General features: G+C 41.1%; 1 protein-coding gene across 1 annotated transcript in view; it reads left to right on the forward strand.

Annotated features, from left to right (window-relative positions):
• Positions 1 to 15202, forward strand: part of ITPR2 (inositol 1,4,5-trisphosphate receptor type 2) — a 128157-nt gene that overhangs the window by 23324 nt on the left and 89631 nt on the right. The window contains exons 2-6 of the mRNA XM_041468717.1: positions 5898 to 5968; positions 13031 to 13146; positions 13584 to 13688; positions 14258 to 14344; positions 15021 to 15179. Of these exons, the coding sequence (XP_041324651.1) occupies positions 5898 to 5968; positions 13031 to 13146; positions 13584 to 13688; positions 14258 to 14344; positions 15021 to 15179 (538 nt within the window). The remainder of the gene's footprint in view (positions 1 to 5897; positions 5969 to 13030; positions 13147 to 13583; positions 13689 to 14257; positions 14345 to 15020; positions 15180 to 15202) is intronic.

Raw genomic sequence — 15202 nt, forward strand, 5'->3', positions numbered from 1 at the left:
CAGAAGCTTTTGCAATCTAAACGCATGATTGGATATAACACAATACAATAGAATAACAAAATGACATTCAGTATTTATAGCTGGATTACTTAATTGAGCAGAAAACCTTCTTCTTTTACTCCCTCCCCCTTGACTTGCAAGCCTGCAGGTACAGTTACAGGAACATATAATGCACTATCAGATAAGGGAAAAACTTTAGGGCTGATTTATTTGTGCAGTTAGTGCAAATGTGGAGCTGCCTGCTTGTATAGTGGTGTTTTTGTTTCCCACTATGTGCTTGGGGTTGTGCTTTCTGCCCTTGTGTCTCCACACCATTTGCTAATACCAAGTGACCCGCACAAGCATTTTTGGGATGGTTGGAATGGCTGAGTGTTCCTGCTCTGTGTAGCTCAGATAAAATGCATCCACATCTTGGTTTTGCACTGACGGTTGTTCATGGTGAAATTTGTCTGCTGTTTTAGACACCTTTAGAAGTTTGGAATGTTTTAGATGCATAGAATTTTGCTTTCCCAATGTAAGGGTATTTATTTAACAGCACTTTTCAACCTGTTTTATGCTTTGTTTGTAGAAATTAAAATTTGTTCAGGAAGGAAAGTATAAAGTTCCTAAGGTTTGAGGCAGGCAGGAGCCAGACTTTCTTGTCTCTGTGCTGCTGTGCTTCACCGCTATGAAGTTCTTTAAATATTGTGTTCTGCTGTCCACCTATTTGTTGAAAGGACTTTTTAGCATGGAATCTTCTTAAATTGTACAGAGGTGTAATAGCCCTTCTATAAGTGCAAGGAAGAGCCTTTTTATTTTCTGCTAGAGCTGGGATTACTGTAGGGGACCCTAAAGGATGTGAAAACATGATGGTGAAAAATTTGGCATTGGAAAGAGACATGAAGAAGGACACATTTCATACAGGGTAGCTAATCATAGAGCTGTAAATCATTTGAAGCAGGACTGGTAGTCAGAAAGGAGTACGAACTCACATTTTGGGAAGGGTGAGGTAGGATGACTGTAGATTTTTGGCAGACCACTTGAAGCACACAATGCCTGATAATAGGCTCATTGAAATGAAAAGTGGGTGGACTTGGAGGAGAACTGGGTGGATCTGATTGTTTTGGCACTTAGGTATTTGATGTTTGATTTCCAGGGCAGCAAAATTTTAATCACCTATTGTTCGTTATTGGTTGGTTTCTTGGTGGTATGACTTGCACCTCTCTTTCCCAGCAGTTGCTGGGATGTGTGGAGCACAAGAGAGTCTTTGTGCCGCGGTTTGGGAGGAAAGAAGTGTCCTGGGTGGCAGGTGCCCTGGAGGAACGTTTCTGTGGAGGAGGTTGTGTGAAGGGAAATCTGAGGAGCAAAGTGAGGAAGGCTTTGTGGACTGCTCCTTTGTTCATGAGGGGATATTGAGGTTATTTGGTTTTGGGACGGAACCTCAGCATTCTCTGTGAACCAATATGTTGCTGGGCTCCACTGGCAGTTAAAATGTCCAGCTTCTCTTGCTGATGCTGGTTACCAACTTTTCCCCTTTTCCTGCTGCTGCTGCCCAGGCCTTGTGCTGCCCAAAAAGGCAGTGAAATTATGATACCATTAAGAGAATAAAAGCTGAGCAACGTGAGTGCCTTGCATTGAAGACATAACCTCTAGCTTAGTTTATTCAGCTTTTTGAGGAGTAGAATATTCCATAGATGTATAAATAGTATGAAATGTGTAATAGACATGAGCAGCTGGGTCTTGTATTTTTAAACAAGCTACACCCACACACATGCATTTCCACCTGTGGGAGAGTGTGTGCTCATGTGTTTATTCAGGTATTATTGTACTTTATAATATTGGCTATGATTATTGAATGGAAATCTCTGTTGACAGGAAGAGACAAAATACATTTCAGGATGGTATTTTTGAAACTCAAGGTATAAAGCTAAGATAAAGGATATTATGTAGCTGCTTTCTTTGACAGTCTAAAAAGCATCTTCTGTTATGAAAGAGACCTAAAATTCATGAAACCCACCATTATTCCTTTCCTATTGTTTTCTTACATTGGTGTTTGTTCTTTGAGAATGCAACTGTATCTCAGTAGTAAATCTAAAATAAATCATCACTGGGAACAGTCCTTCTAGGATTACAGCTGTACAACTATTCCTTGACTCTTGCACTACATCTGCAAGTTCCTAGAAACCTTTGGTGTATTTAACTTTAGCTTGTGTTTGGTAATCAGGGGAGCTTGCAGGACACAAAGACTTACGGAGCATATATGATTCCTATCTATGAACCTGGGCACCATTAGACTTTTCTGCCAACATACTTTTCTTATCAGTTATACTGCTGTTGCTCAGTCCTGCTCCTCCCACCCCTGTGTCCTCCCTCCCATTTCATAAGAGAAGAGGCAGCTTCAACTCCACCAGATGATGGGGGAGAATGAGAGGAGAGGGAAGGGAGGTGCAGAACTCTACAGGGTCATGCTTTGACCACTTGACATGAGGCAGAACTTTTTTCCTGTGCAGTGACTGAGCACTGAACAGATTGTCCAGAAAGGGTGTGGAGTGTCCTCACTGGAGATATTCCAGAGCTGCCTGGGCACAATCCTGTGCTCTGGGGTGGCCCTGCTGGAACAGGAAGGTGGGACCAGCTGACCCACTGTGGCTCTTTCCACCCTGACTCATCCTGGGTGATTTTGTGATGATAGTGGAGAGTTGAAACTGCCTTTACTTTCCCCCTTTGCCTTTGTGGAGAAGCACACCTTATCTCCTAGGCATTGCTTTAGGTACTTCCAATTCTTGTTTAATGAGCCTTTGTACGCTGTAGTTGTGTACACTTATGAACACTGTGAAACCTTTATGGCTTAAACATCTGCTGCTCTGTGAGGTTGGCTGCCTGTGGCACAATGATGAGGAAGTGTCCTTGACCGCCCTGCAATAAGTGGAAAAATTTCCACTGGCTTCAGTGGGAGAATGACTGGGCATCTGGGACGAGCAATCCCATTAGCGTTGTTGCTTTCAGCCCCTAATTCTGCAATTACTGAATACAAAGGGCCATGCGTAAAGTCTAGGGCTGTTTTGACTTTCCTGATGATTTATCTTAGGCACTAACAATGAACTGTGCGGCTTAATTACAGCAGTTACTTGGGGGGATTGTGTAAACCCCAGGTATTTATTGTGTTCAGGGGAGAATGCGCTCAGCTAGAGATTGTTTCATACATGTGCAGGGATCTTCTTTGTTGTTTATGTGCTGCCAACGTATGGAAAACTGAAATGCATACAATTGTGTTGTATGTGCCAGGTGCTGAATGACAGCAGGGAGCACAAAGCAGTATTGTCTGTGGTCCAGCTGAGGAATTAAACCCCTTGAAGTTTGTTAAAGCTTCTCTGATCGTACCATGGTTAAGTGGCTTGAATATTTGCACCGTAGTTTGGATCAGTATTTACATAGCTTGCACATTTTATGATATAATGCAATAAATATAATACAGTAAATTCTGCCTTTATCTGAAAAGCCTGGTCTGGTGCACTTTGGCCTCCTATTCAAACCTACAAGCAAGTGATCTTAAAACCTGCTGTGGTGTGGTCTGACAGTCATGGCAGGTGCCCAGGACCTTTTGCAGCCAAGCCTGTTGTTTGGTTTCCCTCATTTCAAATGGATTTGTTAGTAGGTTACAAAGGTTTTGAATTGCTGCTTGTTTAATGCAGCCACCTGGCAGGTGTCAGTAACAAACCAGCAGCTGCTTTTGGCTTGCTATAAAAGTGGGATTTGAATATTTTGAATTGTGTGTCAGAGGAAGTGATCTGTGTTTGAAGACCCTCTTCTGTTCCCCTCCACAGAGCAGGCTGAAGTCTTGCATCATGTGCAATGTGCAGCTCAGCTCTCCCCATGGTACTGTAACAAGCACCTCCAGGGTAAACAAGGAGCTTTTAGACTCCCTGAAGGTCATGCAGCTGGAATACAGGATGAGTAGCATTACGTGGAAATGCTGGGGATTAAATTGTTAATTTAGTAACTTTTAAATAAACAAAACAATATTTTCCTCAGATTTTTGTCCTGTGCTGTAAGAAACAAAAATGTGAGAAGCTGAGGTGCTGAGCAAGGGCTTAGGAGATGATGTTCCTGCTCTGGCATGGCACTGCCCTGGCACATGTCAGTCATCCTTTCTGTGCTCTGGTTTTGTGTCCATAGGATGGGAGCGGCACCAACTCCTTTTTCCTTTGTCTTCTCTGATGTCTTTGGTTTCTGAATGCTGCGAAACTCATTTATGGTCCTTATCTTTGTGCCTTTAGAGAATGGTGAACAGTAAGTGATTGGTATTAATTGTTGAATGTCTGTTCTCTGCAAAACCAGTGTGTTTGAGCACTGCAGCTGGCTGGCTCAGAGAGCGTGCAGGATCCCATTTGTTTTGCTCAGCATCAACACCTTGTTTTCTATCTGGCTTTTGCTACAGTGACATGCCATGGTGAAAGTTTTGTGTTTCACGCACAGTTGTGGTTGTCATGAGGGTGTACAAGTTGCCACCAAGGAACACAGGAGATTCCTTGTAAGTTATGGTTGACTTTTCAATATGCTTCCATCCTGACAGTGCTTAAGGTCAAATCTTATGGGTTCCTCCTTAAAAACCTTCCAGGGATTTTGTTGAGAGTGAGAGGCGCTCCTTGGCATTAAAATCCTTTGGCAAAGCTCCTGTTTAAGGTAATCCTTTCCAGTCAGCTCTCAGTGACTCCAGGTTTTAGGTGCTGTTTACAGGAAGCTTTGGCCTATGAGAACATGGACAGAATGCAGGATGCCTGCAAGACTTCTGAGTCCTGCTATCCAAACCTTACTCCAGTCTTTTTAAGCCTGTCCTAACGCAGACTGTGAAGAATGCAACTCCCTAAGGTCCCCTGCTTGCTCCTGAAACTGTTTTTTCAATTTCCCTTCCTCACTGACAACGCATGTTTGCATCTAAGTCTGTTGTGAGATTGGAACTGCTGAATTCCAAAATTCTTTGTAATTTTTGCTTCTGGGAGCTGCAGCTACATTGGAGGCTTTGTCATCTTGCTAGAGGTAAAAAACTCATTGGTGTGCTGGGAGATTGGCCTCGCTGTGCTTGTGGCTGGAGGCAAAGCCTTCACCAACTTGAGTGAAAGGTGAATGCATTTATTGTGTAAATTGGCTGGAGCCAATTTGTGCTTTTTATTTCAATTTCAAACAAAAATGCTGTGAAGAATGTTGCTGTGAAGTGGCAGGGCAGTAGTGTGTCCTTAAACATGGTTTTCCTGAATAAATTGTTTGAAATGGGCAAATTATTTAGAGGATGCTTCCTGAAAGGAAGCTGAATTTATGTCTAGGAAGTTCTGAGATAAGTTTGACAATTCATATTTTAAATTTTGTTTATTTAACTTCTAAAATATTACAAGAAATATATTAGATTTGTCATCTAGATTTTCTGCTGTGGACTAAAGAAATGCTTATTCATTTTAGCACAGGAAAATATGGTCTTGGGAGTTTTGATCAGAGCTGAACCTTAATTCCACATGCCTCTTCAGAGGAAAAAAATGGGAAATGGTGAAGAAGAAAATCAGACAGCTGCAGAGAAACAAACTGTTTCTGATTGAGGGTTAATGGCTCCGATGAAGGAAAACATAAATTTTACATGGAGCATCAATGTATTTGGTGTGACAAAAGGGATTTTAACTGGATTTAAATGAAGTGGGAGCTGAAACACAGGCCATAATTTAGTGCTGTGTAAGAAATCCCTGTCTGGAAGGAAAACGTAGACTTTCTTGGTTATGTTTAATAACTGAATAACAGAGTTTCTAAAGTATTTTTTTTATTACTCTGGAGAAATGTGAAAGCTTTTGGATCTATCATGTGGCAGGTGTGTCTGTGCATTTATAATCATTGATGGCATGTTTTAGTGAGTGTGGTAACTTTTGTTTTTCTAGGTTAGTGGATGACCGGTGTGTGGTCCAGCCAGAGGCAGGTGATCTTGCTAATCCTCCAAAGAAGTTCCGAGGTCAGTAACTGGGGATCATTTCTTTTGAATGACCAACTGATGCAGTTCTAACTCCTTGGGCACGAAGTTTCAAACTGGAATATGAATGCAAATTTTGTAATTCGTTCTCAAAATCTGCCAAAGGCACAAGAGGCAGGTGGAAAATACGGGGAAAGGGCTGAATTTTCCTATAGTCCAAGACTTGCTTGCTCTGTTCTGAGCATTGAACACTGATCCCCTGCTCTCTGATCCCCTGTGACAAACTCTTTGCTCCAGCCCTGCTCTCACTGTAAATGGCAAAGAAACTTGTGAGGTCCAAAGCTACTTGAGCTGATGGATTGTTTATTTTCTTTTGAAGATAAGATACCATTTTAAGGAGTACCCTCAAATATTTTGTCAGCTTTTTTTTTTTTTTTTTGCTTTTATGTGAAACTGTATCTGATTTTTTTCAACTTGACCTTGTAGATTTGGATAATTCTGTTTTGCTTATTGGAAAAAAATAACAGTGTGCTGACAACAGGTAGTTTTTACTTCTTGACTGCTAAAAAAGTATGCATAGCTGTGCCAGAGGAGAGCCTTACTAGGCTGATTTCTGAGATAAGGAGTCTGACTTGCCTGATTTAGAGCTAGGGAAATGTGTTTCATGGCTGTTTCTATCTATTTAAGGTCCCTTCCAACCCAAACCATTCTATGATTGTCAGGCATTCCACTGACATGCTTAACCTTAGTGTTTTATTTGCAGTATTTATGTATATGCTACTATTGCAAAAAATAAAGCATTTAAAACATTGGGAGAGTGAAGTTCTGCTTTCCCAGAAAGTTCAAGACTTTTTTTCCATTATATATTCAAGAAACATCAGCAGTTGGTTCCAGTTCCAGCTGTGAATATTCAGCATGCTGGCAGATACTGGAAAGCAAGAAAGTGAGGATGCATACTTAGAAACTAACAAACAGTAATAAATTTCAGTCACTGATGTGACTGAATAACTTTAAAGCAGAGCTGAGGGTAACATCCAGTGTGGCTTTCAGGCTGCATAACTGTGATTTCACCCCCTCACTGCCTGCAAGTGACTCACAGTTTCCAGGTTGCACAAAATATCAGGTGGGGGTTCTTTGGACAATATTTCTGTTACTCGGCTACCCTGATGTGTTTCTAAAGTTGAGCATATCCAGGTTTCTAGATGAGACCAAGGTCACTGGGAAAGATTTGTGATAGGATAATTGAATACACCCAAATGCCTAAAACTAAGGATCTCAACAGAGCTTAAAAAGACAACCATAATTTTTTCACTGTCTAGTGTTTGAGGGCTTGATTTTATAACTTCAGTACATTAGAGTTCTTTTCTTGCAGCTCTGTGTTGTTCATTTCTAACTTCAAAAGGCAAAGAAAGAAAAAGTTGATAGGTTTCTGTGTTGATGACTTGGGCACTTTGATGCAGGGTGGAAGCTGATTGAATTCCCAGCACTAATGATTTGCCATCAGTGGTGGCAGCACATGTGGAGCAGATGCCAGAGGGGGATGGGACACTGACAAATGTACAATTGTTTTCTACTGCTGGGGAAATCAAGGTCCTTTCTCCTGAGTTACGTCCCATCTCCTGTAGGGGAGTGGTTTCCATTAGTTGTGGACAGTTTTCGCTCTGTCCCTTATTGTAACCTCCGTCTGTTGCTTGCATAACTCATCCCTTTATCTCCAGTTGCCTCTGCTTCCTCTTCTCCACAGCATCAGACCTTTCTTTCCCTCTAACTCAGATCCTCCTCTTTTTGGGGATTCCCTCTTCTCCCTCTCCCTCCCTGCCCCAAAACTTTTTAGTAGCTACTCTCCTCCTCCCTGCTGCTGCTTAGCTCCTTTTGTAGTCCTTCCAGTCACTCATTAGCTCTCTCTTCTTGATAGTGCTCCATAGCTTAATTTTGGAACTGCTGGTATGGTGGTAGCATGCAAATTTGGATGAGCTGCAACACAGAATGATTTGGATTGGAAGGTACCTTAAAGCCCATCTCGTTCCAGCCTCCTGCCATGATCAGGAATACCTTGCACTATCCGAGGTTGCTCAGAGCTCCATCCAGCCTGGCCATGGGCACTTCCAGGGATGGGCCAGCCACAGCTTCTCTGAGCAACCTGTGCCAGGGTCTCATCACCCTCAGAGGGCAAAATTTCTTCCTTATATCCAATCTGAATCTACCCCTTTTCAGCTCGAAACCATTCCCCCTTGTCCTGTCACTCCATCCAGTTTTTAAAAAGTCCTTCTCCATCCAGCTTTCTTGTAAGCCCCCTGAAGGTACTGAAAGGTGCTATAAGGTCTCTAACACCTGTAGGAAGGAGAAACTAAATTGGTGGAAAAGTAATTGTCACATTAATTTATGCAACCCACCTTTTTATAAAAGCATGGTTATAGTGTTAGGGGCATTGAATATAATATTAGCTTCAAGTATCCATAAACAATGTGTCTTCAGGAGGATGGCTGCAGGAAAGATAAACCTATCATTTGGATGTTTTCTCCTTCATCCTTTAAGTCAAATTCTATGTGTGAGAATAGCAGGAGCTTTGCCCAGCACAAACTTGCTGTCTAACTAAGATTTAGTGCCTTGAACCACAGAGGTGTCTATACCATGAGAGCAACCAAAAGCACATCTTACCTATGCTTTGCTAAATTTCTTAGCTCTGCTCAGAGCCCTAAGGCAAAAGAGTTTCTAAATGTTGTTCTTATAATCAAGAATCTAAGCAAAATCCATATTTTTCTCCCCAAGAGCCTTCTGGGAAATAACTTTCAATTAAAGCAGCAAAGTTAACAAACCAAACAAAAACTGCTTTAAGTAGGTTCTTAACGTGAAAGGAAGAGTTAGCCATGAATGATTAATTGTATGATTAGACATAAGCAACTGAAAAGAACATCTAAGAGCAGGATGAGTAGGGCCTCTTTGCTAATAGGAACTGTTGTCTCTATGCTTTACAATGTTTTTATCATTGATAGCTGAACTGCTGTTGATTTGAGGTTAGAGCACGACCTGGGTGTCAAAGAAGTATGAGAAAAACATGTTTCTAACAAGATGTTTAGATTTCAAGGACTGACTCTGAAAATTAATGTCAGAGAGGACTGTTTGCTCTTTTTTTGGTAATATTTTATCAACCCTTTTCCCAGTGGGAGGGACAAAAAAGAAAGATTGTGGTTTTGACTTGTATCTCCCCTACAGGGTTCACTCAGAGATCAAATCAAGGTACTGAGTTGTTGGCCTAAACGGAAAGCCTATGTAAAGAGGTGTCTCAAAATAGCAGTTTCATTTTTGCTATGTGTTTACTTTTTTGCCTTTTTTTTTTTTTTTTTTTTTTTGAGTGGGTGGTTGCTATTCTGGTTGTTTCAGAATGTCCTGCAGCGTGGAGCATTGTTAAGCTAAGGAAAGAGGTGGTTGCTTCTCATTTTGTGTCCATATGAAGAAGCTGTGCTTCCCATTCCTCCCCCAGTCACACTGGGATGAACCTGGAGTGGCTCTGTGTTCACCAGGGTGTACATCCAGATTTGTATCAGTGCAAAAGAGGGTGGAATTTGATCCCACACCAAATTCCTACACACTTCAGGTGTTTCCTGAAGCCTTGTGAAGAAACCCCACATAACATTCACTATATTGCATTGAAGGGACTGATCAAACCAAGTGGTTCATGTCTTAATTCCAGCTGAAGCTGGTGAGATCCAAAGCACTGAGTGTGGTGATGGAAACACTTATTGTGCTACAGGGCTGTGTTCACAGTGATTGGTAAGAACAGTGTGTGCCAGGAGTTGTGTACCTTTGAAGAAAAGCCACATCATGAGCCACACAACTGCAGTTTTCCTTAGTCTGAGATCCTAAACACACTCCAGTTTGATGCTTGTATCTCCAGTGGGAAACACTTTCAGCTTCCAAGGTCTACAATAGCACAGATAAGACCTGCTTGTTGATCAAGGAAAAGGAGCACGAGTCTCATTCCTATTTTAAATGTAAAATGACTTATGTTTTAAAACTGGTCTAAACTTTCTTACTTGTATTCCTTTGATTTTTTTTGAGGCTTCTGCAGTGAAAGTGATGCTGGTTCCTAAATACCCTCCTTTGCCTTTCAGGTCTTAGTCTGATCTAAGGTTTTCCTGACTATTCTTTTTTCTTCTCTCCCTTCCATTACCTTTCTCTGCACTCTCTCCTTTCTTCCTCCCACCCTTTCCTCTTCCATCTGCCATTTTTCTTTTTACTTGCCCTCTACGTAATTTTGGTTTATCCTTTTATTTTCTTCTTGTTCCTTCCAGTTCCATAATTGCTTTAATTTCCTTCTCTTTTTTGTTGTCCTGCCTAGGAACTTCATTGCCCCACTCCTTGCTCCTCCACATTTTTCTCTTTTCTATTTCACACTAGTTCTTTTTTACCTTTTTGTCCATTTTTTCCCCCCCAAAACAAGTAGTTTTGTACACACTGTGATTTTACAGCCCTGTCGCTTCCACTTACCCATTTCTCTGGTTTTAGTAAAGCCATGTGATAATTTCTCTAGTTCTGCAAACCAAAGAAATCTTCCATGATGGGCAAGAGTTGAATTTCTAACACTTAAAAAAAAAACCAAATCCTAAGAGAGGGCAGGGGGAGAGAGCATCTGACGGATATTGTTCTAAACCATCTTTATCCAGTATCAAGAAACATTTAAAGGGTATAATAGGAGTTATTTTCCTTTTCAGACTTCCTGAGTGAAGGTGCTATTTGCTTACCTTTGATATTCCCTCCTCAATTAGTTCCCAGGAAGAGAAACATTTATGTAAGACTCCATAAAGTAATGGATTGGGAACTAGGACTACCTGGGAATGTCTGGAGAAGTCAGAAGAGACATTCTGTCTCATGAGTGGGTTGCTAGACTCCAGGAGGGAATGGCTTTTTGATCTGCTGTGTGATGGAAAGTTGCTTTATAATCTTATGCCTCAGATTCTCTTTTTTTCCTGTTTATTTGAACTGTAGCATCTCTAGGACAGGCACTGTTCCACCTCCTTACAATGTTTAGGATCATGAAGCTTGAATTTACATAGTTTTGTTACTCTAATAAAAAAGAAAAAAAAAAACAGAGAAAAATTATGAGATGACCTGGTTTCTATGCATTTGGAATCCTAAAAAGTAAAATAAAATGGGAAAAAAAGCTTGTCTGGGAACAAATCATAAGATTTTTTTAGTCTATAAATTGAGGGAAATACAATTGAAGCAATACTGATTGGGAAAATGTCCTCTACAGAGAGGTAGCACCATGCTCTGAGACGCTGCAGGAGGATGGGAAGCACTGTGTTTACTCAAAGTAGCAGGATATGTGGGGAGTAACTGAGAAATGAAGACTGATCCTATAAAAAGAAGTTATTGTTACTTCAGAGAAATAAATGTTTCATGATGCCTTCTGAGAAGTCATGTTAATTATAGATTGTGACAGAAAATAACAGCAGACTTTTGTCTTATGAGCTGAAATCCTGATACTTCAAGTAAAATATCCTGTAATATATAGTACAATTTATTGGCACACAGCACTTTGGGGTTTTTTTCACCTTCTTGGTTTCCAGAATATTGTTTAAGTTACTTGGGAGTTCTGTACTCTAGGTGTGATATCATTCCCATTATAAATGTTACATGAGAGCAAACACCTTTTCAGAGTGGCTGGGTTTGCTTTGATAAGGATTTGTAGGACTTTTTCCTTGGAACAGCAACTCAGGACTGGGGTGGGGGGCGGGGGGTAAATCCATGAGCATTTTGGGTCAGTGCCAAGGAAGGTTCTGCCACTGGGGGGAATTTTGTATCGACAAACTTTGCTGCTTGAATAGGGTCTGGGTCAGTCCTCATCCAGTGCTCGGGCATCTGTGCCAGTGAAATATGGAGGGCTCATAGTTGGAGACAGACCTTCCTTTGACATCCACAGACTGCAGCCCATGTTGGGAAAGAGTTTCACCCTACAACACCCAGTCCTGAGTGTCCTTACTATTCTCATGGCAGAACTCTTCCCTCTTGCTTCTTAATAAATGTGTGCGTGAGAGGACAATTAGCAGCGTTTTCTACGTGAGATGTCTGTCAAGTCTTCCTGTTTTAGAGCAGTTGATGATTGTGACTGTGCAAGACTAGTTGTTGCTTATCATTCTAAAAGTAATTGGCTTTAGATGAATCATGAGGCTCTATTTCCAGTTCATAGGACTGTCACTGGACAAAACCCCCCACAAAAACCCCTTGAGTCAGGGAATTTTACAAAATTCAATTTTTTAACATTCAATTATTGATTACAGTTTTGGGAAATAAAGATGAACAATTGAACAAGCATTTAAGGAAGAACCCCTTGGTTTCATTCCAGACATCTGTCCCCTTCCTTGATATGCAACACCCTCACTCCACATGAGGAGGTAGTGGGGATGGGATGAGGGTTGGTGTATTGATATTCTTTCCTTTGCTGCTGATTTCTTATTTGGCACCTCAGCATTGGCTGCAGTCTCCTCCTTCTTCTTATCATCCTTTTCTCTCATTTGCACAGCCACCCTGCTCAGGTGGCTCCTCTCTCCTCACCTGCTTTTTTCCTGGTCTGTTGGACAGTGGTGATGTTCAGCTTGTGTCACTTTGATTAAAAAACCCTAACAGTAAAAACAACTCAGTGAAGGCACAGAGACCCAAACTCTGTGTGAACCTGCTTGGTGGCTGGTTGCTGAATTCCCCTGCCACCCTCAAATTCAGCAGCGCCAGGAGGAGCTGGGCAAGCCAGGTGTGTGGCATGCAGACAGCAGGACCGCGCTTCCAAGGTTTCACATGCCTTCAAACAGTGCATCTGTGATGTGGGGGTGCTAAAAAGCAGCAGGCAGATATGGCAGGATCACAGTCTGGGGCTCTTACAGAGATTGCACAAAGTGGGAACCTGTGAGGCTTTAAGGGCTTTAGGTTCAACTCTAGTGTTGAACCACCCTGTTTCTTGTATCATTACCACCAAGCTGACTTGGTGGCTGTGTTTAAACACTGGTATCTGGACATTTGTGGAAAAGAAACCCTAACCAACGCATACTTACAAATGAAGGAAATGTCTTTCAACATGACTCAGGAGTATTTCTTTCAATCTTTCACCAGACTGCCTTTTCAAGGTGTGTCCTATGAACAGATATTCAGCCCAGAAGCAGTACTGGAAAGCCAAGCAAGCCAAACAAGGAAACCATACTGAAGCAGCACTGCTGAAGAAACTTCAAGTAAGAGACATCTTTATTTTGTAATCTTATCTCAATCTGCAGGCTGTAGCATTACAATAGCACCAGAAAGAATAATAAGTGCCTTGGGAACCACTGTGATGGGTATTATTATGCCCCCATAGCAACACTATATTCTTCTTAGCTCTCCTATCTCCTGACTGGCATTTATAGCCCCTGACCTGGTGTTTATCTCACTTTGGGCTGGGGGTTTTGTCTTTGCTGTAAGCAAGGTAGTGCTTTCAGAAATTTTATAGAGTAAAAATGGAGTTGTTAAAATCAGGATGGAGCCCTGGTTTGAATAATGCTGGAAATCCTTATGAGGAATTAGGCAGAAGAGTGGACAAAGAGATGTCCTCAATGCTTTAGCAGGGAATTCCTCAAAATTGTGTTTGTCCTTGCCTTCAGTCTAAGTGATTTTTTTGTGGACCTTTTTGCAGATTCTATTTTGTATCAAATACAGTGTGGATGGAGCAACTCATCTGTATCTGAAAAACAGCTGGCCTGATATTGTAACTGAATGCTTGAGATTAAGTGAAAACAAGGTCCTGTCAAACCTGGATGATAGTTTTGTGGGCAGTGGAGAGGTCACCAGTGCTTCCAGTTAGAAACAGCAAGGAAGGCGCGCGGTGTGTGGCCAGAGTTACACAACAATTAGTGCTGGGAGTGGAGAGTTTGCTCTGTGGCTGTGTTTGACCCAGTCTATTGTGTTTAATTTTAATATTGCCTATTGTGAGCTAATGTTTCTGTATTGTTGTAAAGTCTACATGTTTATATACAATTAAACCCCAACAAGTACAAGGAGTGGTGACAGGGAGAAGCTAATCATAGGCCCCTTTTTATCCTCTATAGGATGAAATAAAGCCCCTGGAATTACTTTTTGGACTTGAAAAATTTTAAAATAGCATGCATCTCAGGTGTGACCCATAAATTGTGACAGAGTCCCTATTTTGGGTAATAAAGTCAGAATCAGCATCAGGATTTGGCTGCTAGTATTTCCAGTACAGTAATGCTTGTAGGTTGCAGGATTTAAATATGGTGCCATTTGTTTTCTGCAATGTGTGTTTCAGGTAATTTTTTTGTAGAGTCTAAAGAAATAGTCATTCTCTTGCAGCATGCAGCAGAACTGGAACAAAAGCAGAATGAAAGCGAGAACAGAAAGCTGTTGGGCGAAATTGTAAAATACAGCAACGTCATCCAGGTAAACCTGTTGAAATCCATCTGCCTTCTCAGTGTTGGAAAGGAAACAGTTGTTTCATTTCAAGGTTACAGTGAAAATTAACTATCTACCCACTGTAATCTGGATTGTCAGGGGTCAGGTAAACAGAACTTGGTGAAGTTTACAATACTGTGCTTTTCTGCCTGTTTCAAAGCCTACCAGAAGTGCTGCATATTCCTGTTTAAATAATATGTCATAATAAAAATTCTATGTGCATTTCTTGGTGCTGCAGTTTAGAATCTGAATATAAATATGTCTTTTATTTTCAAGAGTTATTTCAAAATCATGCTATAGAGGTTCTGTGCAGCTCCTTTTAAATCATTGAAGTAATCTGTATCTCATGACATATACGTGAAACAGGAGCTAAGTTCTTAAGTGCAGTACAACTTTTCTGTAATGGATGTAATTCCTGAAGGGAACACTGCAATGGACACTTGCCCTGCTATAAAATTGATCCCTGACACATTTCTCACAATCTGAGATCATCTTTTTTCCTAAACTGTAGCATATTTTGATGACTACCTTCTAGTTATATTTTGAATTTATATTTATTATAGAAAATCTCTGCAGTGTGAAAGCCTGTGCCTTCTCTTTTGACTGGAGGGAGAAAAAGCAACTAAAAGCTGTACTTTTTTTTAAAATTATTTTTTGTTTCCAGCTACTGCACATAAAAAGCAACAAATACCTCACAGTCAACAAGAGATTGCCAGCTCTGCTAGAGAAGAATGCTATGCGGGTATCCCTGGATGCTGCAGGGAATGAGGGCTCCTGGTTTTATATCCAGCCTTTCTGGAAACTGAGGAGCGAAGGTGACAATGTAAGTGGAAATACTGAATGTGT

The sequence above is a fragment of the Pyrgilauda ruficollis genome, unplaced genomic scaffold (genome assembly GCF_017590135.1).
Source record: "Pyrgilauda ruficollis isolate IOZ18807 unplaced genomic scaffold, ASM1759013v1 scaffold229, whole genome shotgun sequence".
NCBI lineage: Eukaryota > Metazoa > Chordata > Aves > Passeriformes > Passeridae > Pyrgilauda > Pyrgilauda ruficollis.